The following is a 24,319-nucleotide window of genomic DNA, read 5'->3' on the forward strand; positions in this document are numbered from 1 at the left end:
CCATGGCTGACTTGTAAATTCAAAGCCAACATAAGAGCAAGAGAGTGGGCATATATTAGAGCAAAAATTAGTGGGAAGTTCAAGAATTTGGAAACTTTTAAATAAGCAACAGAAAACCCATGGGGGGAGAGGAGATGAAGTATGAAGGTAAGCTGGACAACAACATCAAAGAGGATACCAAAAGTTTTTTTCAGATATATCATGAGTAAAAGAAAGGTGAGAGAAGATATTAGACCTCTGGAAAATGATGCTGGAGAGGGAGAAATAGGGGACAAGGAAATGGTGGACGAACTGAATAGTATTTTGCATAAGTCTCCACTGTGGAAGACACTAGCAGTATGTCAGAAATTGAAGAGTGTCGGTGGGGCAGAAGTGAGTGTAGTTGCTACTACTAGGGAGAAGGTGCTTGGGAAACTGAAAGGTCTGAAGGTAGATAATTCTCCTGGACCAGATGGACTACACACCAGGGTTCTGTGGAGGTATTAGTAATAATCTTCCAGGAATCATTAGATTCTGGAGTGGTTCCAGAGGACTGGGAAATTGTAAATGTCACTCCATTCTTCAAGAAGGGAGGGAGGCAGAAGAAACCAGTTAGCCTGACCTCAGTGGTTGGGAAGATGTTGGAGTTAATTGTTAAGGATGTGGTTTCAGGATTACTTGGAGGCACACGATAGGCCAAAGTCAACATGATTTTCTTAAGAGAAAATCATGCCTGACAAATCTGTTGGAATTCTTTGAGGAAATAACAGGCAAGATAGACAAAGGGGAATTGGTGGATGTTGTGTACTTGGGTTTTCAGAAGGCATTTGACATGGTGCCCCTCATGAAGCTGCTGAACAAGGTAAGAGCCTATGACATTACAGGAAAGATACGAGCATTGGCTAATTGGCAGAAGGCAATGTGTGGGAATAAGAGGGCCTTTTCTGTTTGGCTGCTTGTAACTAGTGGTGTTTCACAAGGGTCAGTGACCATTTCTTTTTATGTTATATGTGAATGATTTGGATGATAAAATTGATGGCCTTGTTGCCAAGTTTGTGGACAATACAAAGACAGGTGGAAGGGCAGGTAGTGTTCAGGAAACAGTGAGGCTGCAGAAGGACTTAGACAGACTAGAAGAATGGACAAAGAAGTTGTAAATGGAACACAGTGTCAGGAAGTGCATAGTCATGCACTTTGGTAGAAAGAATAAAAGCATAGTATATTTTCTAAACTGGGAGAAAATTCAAAACTCTGAGGTGCAAAGGGACTTGGGACTCCTCGTGCAGGATTTCCTAAAGGTTAATTCACAAGTTGTGTCATGAGGAAAAGTTGCGTGCAAATTCAGTGTTAGCATTTATTCTGAGGGGACTAGAATATAAAAGCAAGGATGTAATGTTGAGGTTTTATAAGGCATGGTAATGCCTCACTTGGCCAGTAGTTGTGGGCCTCTTATTTAAGAAAGAATGTGCTGATATTGGAGAAGATTTTGAATAGGTTCCCAAGACTGATTCTGGGAATGAAAGGCTTATCATATGAGGACCAATTGATGGCTCTGGACCTTTACTTGCTGGAATTTAGAAGAATGAGGAGTGGCCTCATTGAAACCTATTGAATGTTGAAAAGCCTAGATTGAGTGGATGTGGAGAGTATGTTTCCTAGAACAAGAAGGCACAGCCTTGGAACAGAGGGATGCCCATTTACAACAGGGATGAAGAGGAATTTCTTTAGGCAGAGGGTTGTGATTCTTTGGAATTCATTGCCACAGGTGGTTGTTGAGGCCAGGTCATTGAATGTACTTAAGACTGAGGTTGACATGTTCTTGATTAGTCAGGGTGTGAAAAATTACGGGGAAAAGGCAGGTAAATGGGGTTAAGAAAGAAATGGATCAGCCATGATGAAATGGCAGAGCAGACTCAATGGGCCGAATGGCCTAATTTTGCTCCTATTTCTTATGAGCTTACTGAATATGTTTGCTCAGGTTAGTCAAATGATTGATGCTGCTTAACACTAAGAGATGTATGTGGGAATATGTGGAATTGTTCCGAAGACCTGGATTAAATGTTGAGGAATTAGGTTGTAAATATTGTTGTAAAACTAAAAACCTCAGAATGCTGTTCACACTTTGCAGGAGAATTAAGATTTAAAGTACTTTGTACTATTAGTTGTTTCGTGTGTCAATTTTCACTGGAGGCATCTAAAAGGTCTAAAGAAGAGAGTAGAAATTTGAAAAACATTTAAAATGTCTTATTTTTGATGACGTTCCTTGCAAATACACCAAAATGATACAAAAGCTTAAAGGGTTAAATTTAGAGGCCTGGATGTATAACTTTGCATCCACAGTTTCCATCAGTCATTTTTAACTGAGATGAAGAGAAATTGCCTCATGTCGAGACTTGTGAATATTTGGAATTTTTTTACTCAAGGTTTCTGAAGAGACTCAAAATGGAGTTTAATCAGATCCAGTATCAAGGCATAATGAGGAAAGTGATACAAAATGGAAATTATGAATCATCTTCCTTATAAGAATGAGGCATTTGATCAAATGGTACATGTGAGACTTAGGCCCATGTTTCCTTTTCAGGTTAGAACATCAAGGTAAGTATATTGACACTGGAACTCTCAGGTAGAAGGGTGTGTGTGTGTGTGTATGATCCGACTGAATGTGCATTTTAGGCTCATGGGACAATAACCATGTATTATCTCACTAAATACCACAGACAGAAGGGAAATTGTTCAGTGCTCTCTGGAGTAAGGAATTGGAGAAATACAAAGAGAGTTAGTAGCTGTATTGAATCAACACACATAAAAGTTGCTGGTGAACGCAGCAGGCCAGGCAGCATCTCTAGGAAGAGGTACAGTCGACGTTTCGGGCCGAGACCCTTCGTCAGGACTAACCAAAAGAAGAACTAGTAAGAGATTTGAAAGTGGGAGATGGAGGGGGAGATCCAAAATGATAGGAGAAGACATGAGGGGCAGGGATGGAGCCAAGAGCTGGACAGTTGATTGACAAAAGGGATATGAGAGGATCATGGGACAGGAGGCCTAGGGAGAAAGAAAAGGGGGAGGGGGGAAAAAAGCCCAGAGAGTGGGCAAGGGGTATAGTGAGAGGGACAGAGGGAGATAAAGGAGAGAGAGAAAAGGGATGTGTGTATATAAATAAATAACGGATGGGGTACGAGGGGGAAGTGGATCTTACTCTTCCTAGCTTATTAGCTCACTAGCTCTTACTAGCTCTTCTTTCAGTTAGTCCTGACAAAGGGTCTCAGCCCGAAACGTCGACTGTACCTCTTCCAATAGATGCTGCCTGGCCTGCTGCGTTCACCAGCAACTTTTATGTGTGTTGCTTGAAATTCCAGCATCTGCAGATTTCTCGTGTTTGAGCTGTATTGAACGCTAGTTTATTCTCTCCTAGGTCACAGGCCATTGCTGAAAGATGTGCAGTAATCATGAAAGAAAATCACAGCACTGATTGGCTACATTTTTTTCTTGCCTTACACACGATGAGCACCAAGATGTTATGTATTCTTGAAAGTTAATGGCTGTACAACTAACTTTCATACATTGTTAGAACCATAGAACACAACAGCACAGAAAATAGGCCATTTGGCCTGTTGTAGTTAAAGGGGGTCATTAACTCTGCAACACTTCAAGAAGATGAAATTAATGCAGTTCTTACATTGGTTAACTGATTCTACCTGGAATTCATCCCTTAACTTTCACCTAATCCCTAAAGCTCCACAAGGAAATCCAGTCCTAGGAAGTTTTATATGCAGAAGACAACAGTTTTTGATAGACAAAGGTGACAAATAGAAGAGACTACATAGAAATAAATGTTAGGACCAAGAGAAACATTCTACATGCTTTGAGGGCCTCTATTATTTGTTTGCATATTTTCAGGCTTTAACTCTGTGCCTTTCTCCTAGAGGTGGGAGAGGGTGTAATTAAAAAGAATGAGCAATAATGTTACTTTAGATAATTCAAGGAACATAAAGGAGCAAGGAGAATCTGCACAAAATGATTAAGTACCGATTTCCTAGAAAACTCAAACTAGTAGGCTGCTCACAACCTTGGAGTTATAGGTTCCTTAGAAAACACTCCTCTGTGCAAATAATTGGCCAGACACTGAGCACAGGTGGCTAATGATGGCTACGTATATCGTGAATGGGTACATCCTGAAATTTTTCTCCTTATTGTAGGACCAATGGAACATGTAGCAGCTGCACTGACCTCTATGATATCCCCACCCCCAAAGCATTCAGGGAGGAGTCTGATAATCCATCTCTAAGAAAGCATCTACTGCTACCCTAGTGGGACAGCACAGATTTGACAGCGACCTACATGTTGCCATTCCTACATTGAGGGCCCAGATGCAGGTAATATTACAGGGCTTTCAGTATCCAAATAACGCTCAATAGAGCTACTATATAATGCATTATATACACCAATAGAATGCTGCTGTGCTCAGCAATTGACCCTGACCCTCAATGGCACCACACAATTAATGCATAAGTGGCAACATCCAAATTCTGCCAGACCAACTCAAAGGTGCAGTTAGTTGTACCATTCTCCCAGCCACAAGTTGTCATAATAGAAAGTCCTTACACACCATTGAGTAGCCAGTCAGAGAACTAACCCTGAGAGTGTATGAATAAGCAATACCAGAATCAGTGAAAACAGGTCCAATATAAACAATGTTCCACAGAAATGGTGCATGCACGAGAGGTAGGCCCGAGGGATCAATGGAAACTTGATTTTCAGTAATTATAGGGGTAAATGTGAGAAGAATTTTCAATTACCTTGTTTATTGAGCAAGCAGGAAACCACTGAAGTGCTAAAATGATCACTGGAAAAGATAATATATTTCATAGCCTTAAAATTCAAAATACACATTGTGTATAAATAAAAGCTGGTATATCCTTACTTCTTCATCTTTTGTGGTGAAATGCGGGCTATCTACTTTGTTTATAGCCATTACAACAGCGACTACATCTTTTCCGTTCATTATTGGAGTTGCCAGAACATTCCTGGTTTCAAACTCTGTCAGAGTGTCCACAAAATCACTGAAATGGCTATCCTGAAAAGAGAAGCAGCAAGCAGTCCAAATGCAATATAAGCAGTACAGGCCAGGAAATACACCAACATCCCTATGTCCATAATGGTACACCCATCCCTCTCCTATAATAACATTAACAGAAAATATGAATGATGAATATCCCAAAACATTTAAATCATCCATATAACAGGATATATAATAGAATATGTGTATGAAATAGTACAAGATGCAAGAAACAGAGCCATTACAGAGAACATAATGATTACAGTCATTGGACAAATGAATTGCATTTTGTGCTTTCCAGTAATGAATAATGGGAATAATCAGATGCTACTCTCCCAATTAACAAAGTTATGTGATAATAATAATGATAGGAAGCCAAAAGGAGGAAAGTTATATATTTAGGAATGGTTTAGTTACATTCAGCAGCATCATAAAGCATAAAAACATGGAGGTGTCACGAAATTACCCAGGTGGGATGTGAAATTAAGCACCCAGTGATCTTCGAAACAAAGCACATGTATAACCTCATCAACTTATATTATTGTACCAAACCGAACCTCTTCCGTTCAATGCCAACTTACAAGTGACACTTCAAATTCACCTAGTCTGCATAAGCAGACCAATTCATACCAAATCAGTCTAAGGATATTGGGCAAAATATAGGTCATATTTATATTAAAATCACACCAATGATCAGTGTGGACATGGTGGAGGATTATAAATACCTGGGGATACGAATTGACAATAAACTGGACTGGTCTAAGAATACTGAGATTGTCTACAAGAAGGGTCAGAGCCGTCTCTATTTCCTGAGGAGACTGAAGACCTTTAACATCTGCCAGACGATGTTGAGGATGTTCTACGAGTCTGTGGTGGCCAGTGTTATCATGTTTGCTGCTGTGTGCTGGGGCAGCAGGCTGAGGGTAGCAGACACCAACAGAATCAACAAACTCATTCGGAAGGCCAGTGATGTCGTGGGGATGGAACTGGACTCTCTGATGGTGGTGTCTGAAAAGAGGATGCTGTCTAAGTTGCATGCCATCTTGGTCAATGTCTCCCATCCACTACATAATGTACTGGGTGGGCACAGGAGTACATTCAGCCAGAGATGCAGCACAGAGCGTCATAGGAAGTCATTCCTGCCTGTGGTCATCAAACTTTACAACTCCTCCCTTGGAGGGTCGGACACCCTGTGCCGATAGGCTGGTCCTGGACTTATTTCATAATTTACTGGCATAATTTACGTATTACTATTTAACTATTTATTACTATTCTATTACTATTTATTATTTCTATGACTATTACTAATAGTAGTATTACTATTACTATTTATTATTTATGGTGCAACTGTAACGAAAACCAATTTCCCCCGGGATCAATAAAGTATGACTATGACTATGACTAATGGTGCAAACAAGGAAATTTAATTACATCAGCCTAAGAGGATGATCTAGAAGTTGATCTTGGTACTGAAGATATGACAGGATTAGTTTGTATGGTGTTTGCCTATTAGTACCTAAATTCATTGCGTAGCAACCATTAAAACGATATAACCTTATGGACTATCTAAAATGGGCCCTCCCAACAAAGAAATCTTCTGCAGAAGCAATTCCATTTAGTTCCCTTATCTTGTTACATAGATAAATGTTAATGTTTGTCCAGTTTAATATTCAACACCTCTGTTATTTATCGAGATTCTACAGGCACCTTTCTTTTATACTCTGTTTATTAGATACAACCGTACACCTGCTTGTTAATGCAAATATGTCATCAGCCAATCAGGCGGCGGTGATTCAATGCATAAAAGCATGCAGATATGGTCAAGAGGTTCGGTTATTGTTCAGACCAAATATCGGAATGGGAAAGAAATGTGATCTAAGAGACGTTGCCCATGAAATGGTTGTTGGTGCCAGCCAAGTAGGTTCGAGTATCTCCGAAACTGCTGATGACCTGGTATTTTCATGCACAACAGTGTCTGGAGTTACATAGAATAGTGTGAAAAATAAAAAGAAACATCCAGTGAGTGACAGTTCAGTGGGTGAAGCCCATCTTGTTTATGACAGAGGTCGGAGGAGAATGGCCAGACTGGGTCAAGCTGACAGGAAGATGACAGTAACTCAAATAACCATGCATTACGACAGTGGTGTGCAGAAGGGCATCTCTGAGTGCACAACACATTGGCCTGTGAAGTGGATCTGCAGCAGTAGAAGACCACAGACATACACTCAATGGCCACTTTGTTAGATACAGGAGGTAGCTAATAAAGTGGCCGCAGAGTGTACAGGTATTTTCTCAAGAAAAATATATTACAGCCCAATACTGAAAATAGAAATTATTATCAGCGTGACCTGAACTCCTGGTGTAAGCTACTTTCTAGATAAATCTCATTATATTATAATATGTCTTAAATATAAGTTTTTGGAGGCACAAATATTGGATTAATTTCTGCAATAATTGTAGCTAATACTTATCTACAAACTGTATTTAAGTTCTGAAGTAAAATGTGGTAAAGAGAAAATAAGACTTTGAGGTAATCACAGCAATCTAAACATGCCTCCCCAATAAGGCCCATAGGAGACAACAAGCAAAAGTAATTCTGAAGTATCTCAATTATGACATGGTGTTCCATTGTACATTTTCTAATTATATTACTAAGCCAAACATAGTTTCATGCATGCATCAGGTATATATGAACTGTGGCTAGGTAAACACTGCAGCTGCATCATGTCCAATGATAGGAATTAAGGGCAGTCAATTATTTTCGAATGATGTGTCACCCTTCATTTTATCAAATGTTAGAAGTTGTTTATTTATCTTGCTTTTTAAGCACTATACATTACTTTGCATTATTATATACATTCCTTTTGCACCTGGACCTGCACTAAAATGTACAGCCATAGGAAATGCTGCAATATTCCAAACAAAAACTGTTTCTCCTCATTTTACTGGCAGATAATTATTATTGTTACATATAATATCTGCAAGAAAAGCAGTTGGTACTCAGTTTCAGCTATTGGAATTCAATAGAATGAATGACTAATTAAAAGGTTTGTTTTTAAGTCATGACTAAACCACAAGGAAATATAATGCACAAACCGGTTTCATGGAGAACTTCATGTATGAATGAGGGAAGTAATAATGCTTTATACTTCTAAATCTTCTTGTATGTGACAATGACACAAAAATCTGTTACTACATCTTCTGATTCTAATCCCTTATGAACTTATTCAAATTTTTATCACAGCAATAAAATTATTGTTGTTAAATCACAATTATTCATTGTTACTCAAAATACAACAAACATAGCTCTCCATAACTCCTGTGTTTTAAAACTTGCTGGTATTTTAATTTGATGTTCATAAACATACTGTGTCAAAAAAACTACTAAGATGCTCCTGTATAACAAACCTGCCATCGGGTCCCAGCGAAAGCTTGGCTGCAAGAAATAATTATACTTGAGTCGTGCCACAATACAAACTCCTGCATCCACTTATATTCTGGACCTATTAGTTTCAGATTTGTACAGCAAAATTGTACAAAAACAAAGATGAAATCATTGTTTTATAAATATAGTCACATTTTAATTAGTATCTGATGCCACTGTTCAGAAGTATTTTATCCTTCCTGGGATTGTCTTTCTATGTTTTCCAATCGATAATTCTTTCTCAGTTTTCTCCCGTTCTTGTCACCTTCCACTCCAATTTTTAACTTTCCTAATTCCACATGCATTCTGAGTCAGAATTTCTGTCAGACTCTCTGTTATATTCCATCAGATTTCTGAATGCTCCGTGAACAGAACCTCATTATTCCTCCTTTATTGCACTATTTATTGATCTTAGTAATTTATAGTAATTTTGTCTTTTCACTGTATTACTCCTATAAAAAACACAAGTTTCATGTCATTTAAGGCAGTGACAACAAGAGTCATCCTTGTTGATTTAAATACTTAATTTATTCCTTTTTCTTTCTTCTTATCAGTCTCAGCATTTTTCAGTTAATATTTATTACATGTTTTCTGTCACTTATTCCTTGGGACTTTACTTGCACGTTATTTTTCTCTCCAAGTAACAGAGAGAATTCTCTAATCCTCACTTGGTTGCAGGCATTCTCTCAATCTTTAAATGACGATACACCAGAATACATGATTTCTCACTATTTTAAATGTTCTTTATTATGCTAGAGTTTTCTCAAAACTAAAATACTATGTACAGTACCTGAGATTTATCATGGATGTTGACTGTTTTCTTTGTTTGAGCCACATAACCAATGATCCCAGTGTCAAGAGGAAAAACTATTTCACATTCTGGTGGAACAAAACAGTCTTCAAAAACAGAATCTTTCTGAACATTGAACAGCCTTGTGGCAAGTTCAGGAGTACCATTCCTGGATCTGTACATGAACAAACTCATTCGATCTGCTTGAATGAGAAAGGCAATCCTCCTGAGTGTATTAAACACTACCTTCTCCATATTAATATCCTGCATATCTCGGATGAGTTCAAAAATGACTTCACTTTCCTCCACGTTGTTTAACTCTCGGAAGGTGCTACAGTCTATAGTTGTTTCTTGAGCTCCCAGCAAGTTAGCAATATGTAAAGGACGTAGTTTCAAGTCATAGTATTCCTTGGCAAAAGTTGGATTATTATCCAGGAACTTTTCCACATCTTCCTTGGACATACTCATTTTGAAATATGTATATCTTCAACTGTTCTACACACAGAAACAGAATAAACTGTTGGAAGTGATCTAATATTGTATGATCACTCCCTTCATTCCAGGCTTCATGGAAGAACAAGGATTCACGAAAACACTAAGCTTAATAACTCCCTTGTCAGGACTAATGCTAGGTGTGCCACTTTCAATTGCATTTGCTCAGTGATGCTGAAGGTGAAAGTAGGATTAGGATGACGTTGATTAAGCCAAGAATTAATTGAAAGTATTAAAGCTAAATTTTAATTTAAAAGGTGCACATCTGCATAAATCAAATTGAAGGTGCTGTCCCCAAGTTATACCACAATATTGAAACAAATTCTAAATATATCTAATATCTAAACCATAATACTTATTCTATCATGCATCAATACACTAATCTAGCAAATGGTAACCTTGCTTGGAACTCTATTGAAGTTAGAACAAAGTTAGCCATTTACATGAGGACAGCTAGGATATATTTTTATACTTTGTTTGTACTTAATTTGAATTAAAACATATTTCATCATCTACTAAACAAAGAATAGCAGGTGTTTGGAACAGGGTTGGATTACTAATCCTCCTGTCATCCTTGTTGATTTGAATACTTAAAATAGGATAAAAGGCTTATATCTGAGGATTACTTGTGAGGGTGGCCCTTAAAGAGACAATGTTATTCTTGTAATAGCAATGGTGTAGAAGTGCATTGATTGCTTACTTAATTTTAATTCCTAAATATGCCTTGAAAAAAATTCACACCACCAGTATTAATTTATAACACAACCACAAGATTTTGAAGGCTCATGGCCTAGATGCTTTTCTGCATATCACAACAGAACAGAGGAATTTAATCTAAGATCTGATCACTGGACACTGTTGTCTGTTCGGCAAAGATAACACAGCTCACTATATTATTTCTAGACTTCTGCACGTATAATGCATGTATGCATAGAAACTGATGAATATGTGCAGTGATGTCAATTGGTACTCTGTACATAATTTGACCCAATTTGTGTATCCACCGCCAATGGACAGGGATGGGCACTCAAAGAGAAACAAGAATCAGATTCAGATTCAGGTTTATTATCAACTTAGCAGCAGCAGTTCAATGTAATACATAATAAAGAAAGGAAAAAATAAATAGATCAATTACTGTATAAGTATATTGAATAGATTAAAAATCATGCAAAAACAAATAATATATATTAGAAAAGTGAGGTAGTGTTCATGGGTTCAATGTCAATTTAGCAATCGGATGGCAGAGGGGAAGAAGCTGTTTCTGAATCACTGAGTGTGTGCCTTCAGGCTTCTGTACCTCCTACCTGATGGTAACAATGAGAAAATAGCATGCCCTGGGTGCTGGGGGTCCTTAGTAATGGACTCTGCCTTTCTGAGACACCGCTCCTTGAAGATGTCCTGGGTACTTTGTAGGCTAGTACCCAAGATGGAGCCGACTAAATTTACAACACTCTGCAGCTTCTTTCGATCCTGTGCAGTAGCAGCCCCCCTCCATCACCCCCCTCATACCAGACAGTGATGCAGCCTGTCAGAATGTTCTCCACGGTACATCTATAGAGGTTTTTGAGTGTTCTTGTAGACATACCAAATCTCTTCAAACTCCTGTTGAAGTATAGCTACTGTCTTGCCTTCTTTATAGATATGTTGGGTGCAGGTTAGATCCTCAGAGATCTTGACACCCAGGAACTTAAAACTGCTCACTCCCTCCACTTCTGATCCCTCTACGAGGATTGGTATGTGTTCCTTTGCATCTTACCCTTCCTGAAGTCCACAATCAGCTCTTTAGTCTTACTGACATTGAGTGCCAGGTTGTTGCTACGGCACCACTCCACTAGTTGGCATATCTCACTCCTGTACGCCCTCTTGTCGCCACCTGAGATTCTACCAACAATGCTTGTATCGTCTGCAAATTTATAGATAGTATTTGAGCTATGCGCAGCCAGACAGTCATGGGTATATAGAGAATAGAGCAGTGGGCTAAGCACACACCCCTGAGGTACACTAGTGTTGATCGTCAGCAAGGAGGAGACGTTATCACCAATCCAAACAGATTGTGGTCTTCTGGTTAGGAAACGAGGATCCTATTGCAGAGGGAGGTACAGAGGCCCAGGTTCTGCAACTTCTCAATCAGGATTGTGGGAATGATGGCATTAAATGCTGAGCTATAGTCAATGAACAGCATCCTGACATAGGTGTTTGCGTTGTCCAGGTGGTCGAAGGCTGTGTGAAGAGCCATTGAGATTGTATCTGCCATTGACCTATTGTGGCAATAGGCAAATTGCAACAGGTCCAGGTCCTTGCTGAGGCAGGAGTTCAGTCTAGTCATGACCAAATTCTCAAAGCATTTCATCACTGTAGATGTGAGTGCTGCTGGGCGATAGTCATTAAGGCAGCTCCCATTATTCTTCTCAGGCACTGGTATAATTGTTACCTTTTTGAAGCAATTGGGAACCTCCGTCCATAGAAGTGAGAGGTTGAAAATGTCTTTGAATACTCCCGCCAGTTGGTTGGCACATGTTTTCAGAGCCTTACCAGGTACTCCATTGGGACCTTCCACCTTGCGAGGGTTCACTCTCTTTAAGGTCAGCCTAACATTGGCCTCCGAGACAGAGATCACAGCGTCATCGGGTATAGCAAGGATCTTCACAACTGTAGATATATTCTCTCTTTCAAAGCGGGCATAGAAGGCATTGAGTTCATCTGGTAGTGAAGCATGACTGCTATTCATGCTATTGGGTTTTGTTTTGTAGGAAGTAAATGTCTTGCAAACCCTGCCAGAGTTGTCCGAGGTTGCCTCCAACCTCATTCAAAATTGTCTTATTGCCCTTGAAATAGCCCTCTACAAGTCATACCTATTTTTCTGCTACAGACCTGGGTCACCAGCCTTGAATGTCAAAGATCTAGCCTTCAGCAGATGACGTACCTCCTGGTTCATCCACAGCTTTTGGTTTGGGAATATACAGCAAGTTTTTGTATGCACACACTCATCCATGCAGAGGAGGAGGAGAAGATGGCAGCGTGACACAGCTTGCGTGGCCACTCCGGTGAATGATATCTGTAATCTGTCAAGTAGGGTGCCGTGCACAATCCTGATTTGATGGAGACAGACATGAGAGAACGGAGGAACATCTGGAGAAACTTCTGAAATGCCTTTTTTGCTGCCACTGTTACTGTGTGTTCCAGGGTGTCGAAGGGCTGGTCGGAGGCTCAAAGTTTTCGGACGGACTCAGAGTCAGCTGTGGTCGGGTGCTTCCAATGCATCGACAGTTGTCAGTGCCTGGAGGTTTATGGCAGAGAGAGTTTCTCCCATCTGCCGCCTGCTATCAGGGACTATCGGGAATCGATCGGAACTTTGAGACTTTTTTCACTCTTCTCATGGTCTGCTCTTTATCAAATTACAATATTGTTTTGCACTGCTGTAACTATATGTTATAATTATGTGGTCTTGTCAGTGTTAGTCTTTGGTTTGTCTTGTTTTTTTGTGATATCACTCTGGAAGACCATTGTATCATTTCTTAATGCATGCATGCATTTCTAAATGACAGTAAACGAGTACTGAGTGTCCTCATAATCTAATCGAATGAAGTCAGTAACAACTGCAACATATTCATCCAGATTCGAAGATGAATCCCTGAATACAGTCCAGACTACCAATTCAAAGCAGTCCAGTAAGCGCTCCTGTGCTTCCCTTGTCCATACCTTCTTGGTCCTCGCTACTGGTGCGGAGGTCTTCAGTCTCTGCCTATACTCAGTGAATAGAGGTACAGCCAAGTGATCAGATTTCCCAAAGTGAGGGCGTGGAATAGCACGGTAGGCATTCTTGATGGTGGTGTAATAATGGTCCAGTGTGTTGTTTCCTCTGGTATTGCGAGTGATCTCTTGATGGTAATTGTTTAGTGATTTTTTTCAGACTGACCTGGTTAAAATCCCCCAAAGTGATGGCGCGCTGTTTCGTGCATGTTGATCATATTGCTCAGATCATCTAAAGCCTGATTAACATTAGCCTAAGGTGGAATGTATACTGCAACCAAAATGATCACGGAAATCTCCCGTGGTAGGTAAAATGGACGGCATTTAACTGCGAGATATTCCAGGTCTGGTGAGCAGAATAGGGATAGTACTGATATATTTGTGCAGCAAGAGGAGTTGATGATGAGGCATACTCCTCCACCTCAGATTTTGAGAAACTCTACAGGTCTACCTTAGCCTTAAGATAGAGAACGGAAAGGATAGATTATCTAATTGAGCAAAAGCAGGCAACAAGTTGCACCCTCTGAGGGGTATTTTTATGTTGCAGCTATGTCCGCCTTTTTCTTCATTCAGAGTAACTTGTGTACGATCGTCAACTATTTAACTTTGAATATCATACATAAAGGCAACCATCTTCAGCTGGTTTGTGGCCACTTAGTCTGATTTATGGAACGTCTGCAAGTTTGGCCTTCTTCAAGGATCTAATTAATGCCACTTTTGAACATTGTTGCAGAAAAGTTCGGCACGAAACACCTCCATGGATTGCGTATTCAACGTACAAGATAAGTACTAAGCGAGCAGTCATTTGTCTTAAAAGCAACAGTTTCAAAGACTGCGATAAATTATCCAAAGGGCAATAAAACACAACATTCTACCCTCTGATAGGTTTTTTTCTGAGATGCAGCTATTGGTTCCTCTTATTCATTCAGATTAAGTAGTGTATGGCATTCAACTATATAAACTTAATGGTCATGGAATCACGGAAAATCTATGTTTGCTCTTTCAGCTTTAGAGGTCTTTGCAGCTAGAAGGTGAATCAGTAACAGGAAGGGCTTCCACTCTAATAATGTATAACTAGGAGCAAAACAGAAGAATAATGTGTTTCTGGTTTAGTTATTGACCTATTCATTTTTTATCCATTCAGTCAAGATTTATCAGAAGATTGAGGTGCAAGGGACTTGCATTCACAATCAGAAACCTCAGACCTGCAATATAACCCAGCTGAATGCCAGTCATTGCATACAGAAGTGGTGCTGAGCGTGACAGTATCTGATCAATATCACCAATTTTCTCATACAATGCCTTTAATGCAGACGAGGGGATTTCAGAATTTAAAAAAATACTTCGTTTATTCAGTAAATTTCACCTCCTATCCCGAGAGTTATTAACATTTAACATCAAGCTCCATAAAGAGATTGTATAACAGCATGTCAAACAAAATTTCACATTCAGCCATATCAGGAGGTATTTGAAAAGTTTATCAAACTAAAGCAAAGAGGCAGCTTTTAGGAAGATGTTAAAGAAGGATAAAAACATGGAGAAACAGAGAAGAGTATTAGATTAGTTCTGGAACTTAAGGGACAAGCAGCTAAATGCAAAGGATGCAAAGTTGAATCTGTAAAAGGCTGGACGCACAAAAATCTGAGCTTCATAAACATGGTGGGATACTGCAGGTTTTAAGAAGAGGTAAGAGGAGGTGAGGTTTTAGAGGAACTTTAAGACAAAATGAGAATTTTAATTTTGCAGCATTTCTCTGAGGAAATATCCTCACCTGAGCGGTTTTCAAGGCACAGAGCACGATGTCTGAGAATAAATAGATGGAGGAATGAAGGATGACAACGATGACAACTCTTGTTCTCATTTTTATTTATTTTTTTATATTCTTTTGTCCACTGGTTGTTTGTCAGTCTTTGCTTATGTGTAGTTTTTCATAAATTCTATTGTATTTATTTATTTTGCTGTAAATACCTGAAGAAAATGAATCTCAAGGTAGTATATGGTAACACATATGCTCTTCAATAAGAAATTTACTTTGATTTTGACTTTGAGATGCTGGGTAGAAGCAATGGCAAGAATCAGAATACTGACTGATATTAAAGTTGGTTACCAATAAAACAGTGTAAATAATTACTCTCTGTTGTGGGAACTTCACTTTCACCAATAGACCCCAGATGTTCAGCATATATGATGTCATTAAGCTAGGCATGTTTTTAGATTCAGTAAAGAAGTTACACATTTAATAAACTAGGGATCAATATTAAATCTTACCTATTCAGAATGCTAAATAAAGAATGGAACATACACATACAATATGATTTTGTGGCTGCCTGCAAGGAGATAAATCTCAAGGAGGTATAATGTATACATACTTTGATAATAAATGTACTTTGAAGCAGAAATTTCACAGAAATAACTCATGTTATTTTTATTTTCCAATCCTTCATTGAGGGAAATATACTGTATCTATGTAGTACATCAATCAGTACTCTTTTAGACCTATAACGAAGACAAAGATTTACAGTGGGACTACTTCGTAAATATCTAGTATGGATAACAGTTTAACTCTTTGATGGCTGTTGAAAAAGATACAGGCATCATAATTTGCAGTGAAAGGCTGAATCACTGATAACAACATTGGCAATTCCACACTAAACCAGGAAAGCACAAAAGTTTTCATCTTATTCTACCACAGCAGTGATCGCTGACAGTTTCACCATCATTACTAATGCACAATCTGGGCCAAAATGTATTTTCTGAGGTTCAATGGAAGCATAGTCTAAAATCCTAGCTGAGGAAAACCCCAGATCTGGAATGCTCTGTTCTATCAACTCTGCAAGGCTACTGTTTTTCTGTTGTTGCTCATACAATTTGCAGCCTTACAAATTTGGCTGATCTGACCTTGGTCTTTTCTCTAGTGTTACACACTATGCTGTCCTACAGAAAGAGATGGTGAGAGTTAGTGTTTTCATAATTTATAATGTCATGGAACAAGTGCGCTTGAAACCATTTAGTCCACATCTGTTTTCAGAAATCACACCCCAACGTTAATCTTCCACACTTAGGGCAATTTATAAATGCTTTTTAACCTACTAACCTGCACAGTTTTGGGATGTGGTAGGAAACTGCAGATTTAGAGGAAACCTGTACAGTCTCATGGAAAACATATAAGCTTGTCGCTAGTGATTAGGTTTGAACCCAGGTTGTTGGAATTAAGAGGGAGTGTTTCTGATCACTGTGCTGCAATTGCTGCCTAGCGTCTCTTACAAAAATTAACTTTCAAGAATAGATTAATTGCTTGATATTCAGTCACCGAGAGGAAGGAAAGGATTGATGCAATCTGGAAGGGGATGTTATGAGAGATTCCTTACAGAGCAGTGCTGGCATTGAACTCTGAGCTCTGGAATGCCCCGACCTGTGTTAGCCACTACCCTACCGTGATGCCCACCCTGGTTCAGGAGCCCGATGGCTGGAGGGTAATAACGGTTCCTGAACCTGGTAGTGTAGAATCTAAGACTCCTGTACCTCCTTCCTGGCGGTAGCAGTGAGAAGAGAGAATAGCCTGGACTGTGAGGGTCCTTGATGACAGGTGCTGCTTTCTTGTGGCAGCACTCTTTGTAGATGGGCTCAATGGTAGGGAGGTTTTTCCTCTGACGGACTGGGCAGAATCCACTACTTTTTGTCAGCTTTTCGATACCAGGCTGTGATGGCCATCATATTAGTTTTATTATATTATATTAGAATCATTTTAGTTCAACTGTCTCAACAGTATTTTACTTCTGGCTTTCCCCTGTAATCTTTTGTAGTTGGTGTTGAATGGGACTGGATAATACAAACTCAACTGGAGCAGTTAAAGGAACAATTCAATGTTATAATTTGGGGGAATTTGAAGTAGAGAGTGAGACAGATAACCAAAGATTATGGGCTGCTTCACTGCCATATACCTTGATGTATTGCTGGAGCCTGCAAATGTGACAATGGAACATGGTTGGAGGTTCTAGAGAACATTGAGATGAGAAACATGGACTTTTACACAAACACACACAAAGCTGGAGAAACACAACAGGTCAGGCAGCATTTATGGAGGGAAACAGACAGTAGATGTTTCAGGTCGAGACCATTATCTTGACAGAAACAAGTGAATATTTGGAGACAGAAACAGGAATAGACAGTCCACATCAGTGGCAATAGATCTCTCTGAGCTCTGATCAACAGAATTACAAATCCTGAGACACGTTGGTGACTTAAATGTGGAATCTATATGAGAGTATATGATGAGGCCTAGATTTGGTGATGTGACTGAGTCAAGAATCCGTATACCACAAAATTTTGAAGACAGTTGCATATAGACAGATGCCTAATCATCAGTATGCTTCCTGGATCCCAGCAACTTCAATTTTAAACCCCACTTCTGAGCTAGCAGTAGTGACAACAGATTGTTCTTGTGCAATTTGAAGCAAACAGTACAGAGATAGAAAGATAGCCCTGATATGGAAAATTGTGATGAGTCACGTAACTAGCCAGCTTCAGCACTGCACATTCTACGTAGATTACAAAAGGGGCATATGTCAATTAAGGGAACAAATTATGGATGGAATGTAATAAGAAATGTTAAACAGGCCTAAGGCCCAGGCATTATCAACATGGAGACAGAAGAGACTGCAGATGCTGGAGTCTGAAGCAACAAACCAACCACTGGAGGAACCCACTGGAGGCATCGAAGGAGGAAAATGGACATTTGACATTTCAGTTTGAGATCCTTCATCTGGACTGGTAGATCAAAGTGAGCCTTTCTCAAGACAAAAAATGTGCTGTCCGAGGTTAAGGCTACATATGGGATAGGGCCCAAGAGGAGAGAGGACTGAGCAGTTGTGGGCCCGATTAAGGCTAGGATTTGGGTTGGTCATCTGGTGAGTGGTTAGGGTTGGAGATGATGGTCTTCAGCAAGGAACTTGAGTAGTATCCAACAAAAGATATATGGCTGGGGTAGTTGGGTGTTGGGGCAGGATGCAAAATGATGAGTTTTTAATCAAAGCCTTGGCTAATTAATGAGTGTCAGAGACTACTGGGTTAGAATACTGGGATTTGTTGGAGGTGTGGATCCTGGGCCAGTCAGGCCACTCTAGATTTCCTTTTCTCAATTCATTCGCAGAACCTGGTACAGTATCACTGGCGAGGTCAGTGACCGGTGACCCCTGTTTCCATCCAGGGGGTCAGTGTGGACATGGTGGAGGATTACAAATACCTGGGGATACGAATTGACAATAAACTGGACTGGTCTAAGAACACTGAGGCTGTCTACAAGAAGGGTCAGAGCCGTCTCTATTTCCTGAGGAGACAGAGGTCCTTTAACATCTGCCGGACGATGCTGAGGATGTTCTACGAGTCTGTGGTGGCCAGTGTGATAATGTTTGCTGTTGTATGCTGGGGCAGCAGGCTGAGGGTAGCAGGCACCAACAGAATCAACAAACGCATTTGTAAGGCCAGTGATGTTGTGGGGATGGAACTGGACTCTGTCACGGTGGTGTCTGAGAAAAGGATGCTGTCTAAGTTGCATGCCATCTTGGTCAATGTCTCCCACCCACTACATAATGTACTGGTTGGGCACAGGAGTACATTCAGCCAGAGACTCATTCCACCGAGATGCAGCACTGAGCGTCATAGGAAGTCATTCCTGCCTGTGGCCATCAAACTTTACAACTCCTCCCTTGGGGGGACAGACATCCTGAGCCAATCGGCTGGTCCTGGACTTATTTCATAATTTACTGGCATAATTTACATATTACTATTTAACTATTTATGGTACTATTACTATTTATTATCTATGGAGCAACTGTAATGAAAACCAATATCCCCCGGGATTAATAAAGTATGACTATGACTATGACTATGTCATCCTAGTTACCCAAAAGAAAATTTTCAGAGAGATTATTTGGCCTGCTCAGTCCCCAGTTCACATCAGACTCCCATTTTACACAATTCACACTTATCACGCACCAATCCCAATTTGTCTCCCCACATTCCCAACAATTGCCACAGGTTTGATCACTTGTGTGCAAACAAGGAGCAATTTATTGTGGATAATTGCTCTACTGTAACATTTTACAGATATTAAGTTGAGAGTTCTAGGAACTGGCACAGGACTTGAGTCCAGCATAGTTCAGTCACGATCATTTTGAATGAGAGGGTAGGCTTGAGGGGACTACGTCTGCTCCTATGTTCTTGTGTTAACATGCATCAAACTGAACATTTATGGGATGAAACCTACATTCAGGGAGAACATGCAAATGTGACAGCCAGCACTGGAGATGAGGATTGAGTCCCGGTCACTGCAGTCACAAGGTATCATCTCTACTACCTGCATCACTGTTCCTCCTAATGGTTGTAAGCCACCTTTAGGAATTGCTCTGTCCTTCTGGTAAAGGCATTCACTCAGTGCTGTAAATGGAGAGGAGAGAGATATAATTTTTTGAAAGATGGGGATGTGGCTCAGAGGAGAAGTTGAGACCTGGGGTAAATTAGCCATGATCATACTCGATGGAGGGGAAGGCTTGAGAAGCCCGGTGGCGTACTCATCCTCCTGCCTTACTTATCCTGTGGCTGAAATTCCAGGGCTTGAATATTTATATTCAACAAGGCTAAGCTGGGGATAGAAATTAGAGGGATCAGTGGGCTGGGGGGGAGGGGGGTGGTGTGGTGGGGTAAGTCAAGATCTGAATTGAAACATTGATAAAGAGTTCAGTGGTGCACAGTATCAGAACCTGATGTAATCAGAGGAACAGGGAGGAGCTGCTACACAGGGTTGGGTGCTGGCAAATGGAATTATTGAAAGGCTGGAGGGGTGGGGTGAATGATCAGCTGGCAAGAGTGCCCTTTATCATGGTAGGGCCTCCAAACAGTCAACAAATTGTATGAGACTTATCTTAGTGACTTCAAGATTCAAGATTATTTGATGTCATTTCCAGTACAAAAGTGTAAAGGCAAGTGAAATAATTATTACTGTGGATGCGATGCAGCACAAAAACATTCGCAATTAGATAAGGAGCACAATAATTTAAAGAACACAATAAATAATTATGAAAAGGATAGACTACGTACATAGATTGGTTACATTTCAATAAAGTGACACTAGGCACAGGAGTGTCTGTACATAAGGTGATTGACAGGAAATGATAAAGTAGTAATGGTAGGGGGGTGTGGAGAGGTGGGTAGGTGGGTGGAAGTGCTGATTAGCCTAATTGCTTGGGGAAAGTAGCTGGTTTTGAGTGTGGTGGTCCTGGCGTGGATTATACACTCACACACACACTTACACCCTTCATGGAGGGTAGCCTCATGCCCATGATGCATTGGCTACCCACTGTAGAGCCTTTGGCCCGCTGCAGTGCAGTTTCCATACTATGCAATAACACAGCATGTTAGGATACTCTCTGCTACGTATCTGTAGAATGATGTGTATATCAATGTGCATAGTCCAGCTCTCCACACAAAGTAGAGGCATTGATGAGCTTTCCTGATTGTGTAGAATGTATTCTGGGGTCATGGGAGGTTGTGTGTGATGTGCACTCCCAGGTGCTTGAATCTGCTAGTAGTTTCTGCTGCTGTGCCGCCAATGTGAAGGGGGGTGTAAGTGGTGCAAGTTCTTCTGAAGTCGATAACCATGTTGTTAACATTGAGGACCAGGTCATTCCCCTGGCACCAGGACTCGAGCTCTTCAGCCTCCTTTCTGTAAGCCACCTCATCATTGTCGGTGATGAGCCCCACCACTATTGTGTCATCGGTGCACTTGACAATGTGATTGCTCAGGTGGTTAGCCATGCAGTCATGTGTGAGCAGAACATACAACAACGGACTCAGCACACAGCCCTGGGGAAGGCACCCGTGTTGAAGATGATGGGGACCGAAGTGTGGTTGTGCATCCTGTCTATCTGAGGTCTGTTGGTTAGGAAGTCCAACACCCTGTTGCACAGTGGCGTATTTAGACCAAAGAGTGGGAGTTTGTTCACCAAGGTCCGTGGGACAATAGTGTTGAATGCTGAACTGAAATCCAGGAACAGCATTCTGACATAACTGTCCTTGTTTTCTAGGTGTGTCAAGGCCAGGTAAATACCATCTGTTGTCAAGCAGTTCTGTCTCTAAATATATCGGTGAGTGTCCAATATGGCAGGAGTGGAGTTTTTTATATGCGGCATTACTAGCCATCGAAAGCACTTCATTGTGATTGGCAACAGAACCACTGGATGTCAGTTATTTAGTTCTGAAGGTGTACAGGGATGATGGTGGCTGATTTGAAGCACGTGGGGACAGCAGCCTGGATAAGCAGAGGCCAGAATGCTAGGTATCAGTTGTTTCTGAATGATGGCTGCTTTCAAGATAACTTGGTGCACTTTACCCCAAATTGTACGGGGATTGATATAATTTAGTGGGCATTAATGAAGAAATTGTCAGACGTACAACTGGAGTCAGGCTACAACCAGCCGTTTTACTCCTTTGCAAAAATGCTTTGGTGTTATAGTGCTGAGGTAAACAGCATCATACAATCTAATTTCTAACCTTTAGTTTAATCTTCAGGGATATAAAAGGTCAAACATTTGTTTATGCATCTCCCTTTCTGGGCACATGGACTTGTTTGTGTTAAGTCTGAAAAAGGTGAGAATAGGAAGCCTTGATCTTAAAATTAGTTACCATGAGTATTGAAAAGCAATGAAATGAGTTTGGCCCATATTAAGAAACTTTCATGAGATAGCCACTTGAGCAATATCTCTTTTTAGTTCCACAGTTTAGAATTGTAAACTGAAATCAAGTGCAGGTGAACAACTTTCTGTGGGTGTATCACACACACAGCCAAAGCTTGCAGTGTAATCAGAGGTGATGTTGTATTGTGTACGAATAATAAGTAAATATAAACTGCCTGTTTCTCTGATTATGTCACAAAAGTTGTCTGTGCATATAGACAATTAGCATACAATCTGGACAATGCACAAGAAATCACATTCAAACAGTACTGACAAGCTCTGCACCTGCCATATAAAGAGGTCATCAAATACTTGCAGCTTTGTTTGGAGTCAATTGGAAAAGAGCTGCTTGGGCTCAGCCACAATGATTTTTGGTGTGGCAGTGTTTCTGGATAGTTTCCAGTATTTGGAAAATGAAATCATTTCCTTTGCTGGAAAACTTGGATGCTTTAGTTGTTTCTCATGAAACCTCTAGCACAAGTGGTAGCAACTGGACAGAGCCCAAAGAAACACAGAACATAGAAATGTACATCCAAGGAACAGGCCTTTCAACTCACTATGCCCGCACTGATCACGATACCAAATTAAACTAGTCTTATCTGTCTCCATGTGGTCTACATACCTCTGCTTCCTGCCTGTTCTTGTGTCTGTTGAAGTAGCTCTTAAACATCACTATTGTACTGCTTCCAGATTAAAGAAAGCTTTATCTATCACAAGTACATTAAAACATACAGTAAAATGGGTCATTTGTGGCAACTCAAATCAGAGGATTGTACTGTGCAGCCCCCAAGTGTTGCAATGCTTCTGGTACTATTATAGCATGCCTACAACTCACTAACCCTATCTGTACATCTCCAGAATGTGGGAGGAAACTGGAGCACTCAGAGGAAACCCATACGGTCACAGGGAGAACATACAAACTCCTCACAAAGAGCTGGCACTGCAAAGTTCCACCATCTCTCCTGGCAATGCATTCCTCTGCCACCGAGCATTTGACCTCTCCACCATGGCTAAAAAAAGACTCTGACTCTGTCTCTGACCCTGAATTCTCATAAATTTATATTCTTCTATCAGGTCACCCCTTGTCCTTCATCACTCTAGAATAAACAACCCAAGTTTGTTCAATCTCTCCTTATAGCTACTACACTCCAATCCAAAAAAAAACCAATGAACTTACTCTGCATCCTTCCTGTAACATAGCTACCAGAACAGCAGGCCGTACTCCAAACAGTGGCCTAACCCAATTTTATAGGCAGCAACATGATTTTTTAACTCATTGGCCTGACTGATGAGTGAAAGCATGCTACAGTATATGCTTTCTTTGCCACCCTATCCTCTTTTATTGCCACTTTCAGGAAGCAATGGACTTGCACACCAAGATCCCCCTGTACATCAATGCTGTTAAGGGATCTGCCAAAAAGCTGTCACTGACTTCATTAAAATCTGTGTCGATGAGTGTCTGCCAACGAGATCTTACCATACATACCCAAATCAAAAGCCGTTCATGAACAAGGAGGTTTTCGTAGCCAGCTGAGTGATAGATCTGTGGCATTTAAATCTGGCGACCCAAGTCCGTCCAAGAAAATCGGGTGTGACTTGCGAATGGCTATGTCAAGACCTAAGAAACAATTCTGAGTGAGGTTGGAGGCGACATCGGATGCATGTCAACTCTGGCAGAGTTTGCAGGCCAGTAATTCCTACAAAGTGAAACCCAACACAATGAATTGTTGTGAAGCTTCACATCCAGATGAGCTGAACGTCTTTTATGCTCAGTTTGAAAGGGAGAATAAAACTACAGCTATGAGGATCCCTGCAGCACTCAGTTACCCTGTGATCTCTGCCTCAGAGGCCGAGGGTGAACCCTCACAAGGCAACAGGCCCTCAATGAAGGATCTAAAAACCTGACAACCAACTAGCAGGGATGTTGAAAGACATTTCCAGTCTCTCATTGCTACAATTGGAAGTTACCACCTGCTTTAAAAGGGCAACAATGATATCAGTTCCCAAGAAGAGCAGGTGAGCTGCCTTAACGACTATTGTCCAACAGCACTCACATCTATAGTGATAAAGAGCTTTGAAAGGTTGGTTATGACTAGAAT

The 24,319-nt window shown here is 40.5% G+C and overlaps 1 protein-coding gene across 2 annotated transcripts in view; it reads right to left on the bottom strand.

Annotated features, from left to right (window-relative positions):
* Positions 1 to 24,075, bottom strand: part of LOC134348926 (rod cGMP-specific 3',5'-cyclic phosphodiesterase subunit alpha-like) — a 77,243-nt gene extending 53,168 nt beyond the window's left edge. The window contains exons 1-2 of one of the 2 annotated variants that reach the window (XM_063052731.1): positions 23,707 to 24,075; positions 4,901 to 5,053 (exon numbers count right to left, since the gene is read on the bottom strand). In XM_063052731.1, coding sequence (XP_062908801.1) covers positions 4,901 to 5,053; positions 23,707 to 23,772 — 219 coding nt within the window. In that variant the 5' untranslated portion in view covers positions 23,773 to 24,075. Of the gene's footprint in view, positions 1 to 4,775; positions 4,823 to 4,900; positions 5,054 to 23,706 lie in introns of those variants that run through there. The other variant, XM_063052732.1, reaches the window with a different exon arrangement.
* Between the last annotated feature and the right edge of the window lie 244 nt (positions 24,076 to 24,319).

This window comes from Mobula hypostoma, chromosome 7 (genome assembly GCF_963921235.1).
Source record: "Mobula hypostoma chromosome 7, sMobHyp1.1, whole genome shotgun sequence".
NCBI classification, from domain to species: domain Eukaryota; kingdom Metazoa; phylum Chordata; class Chondrichthyes; order Myliobatiformes; family Myliobatidae; genus Mobula; species Mobula hypostoma.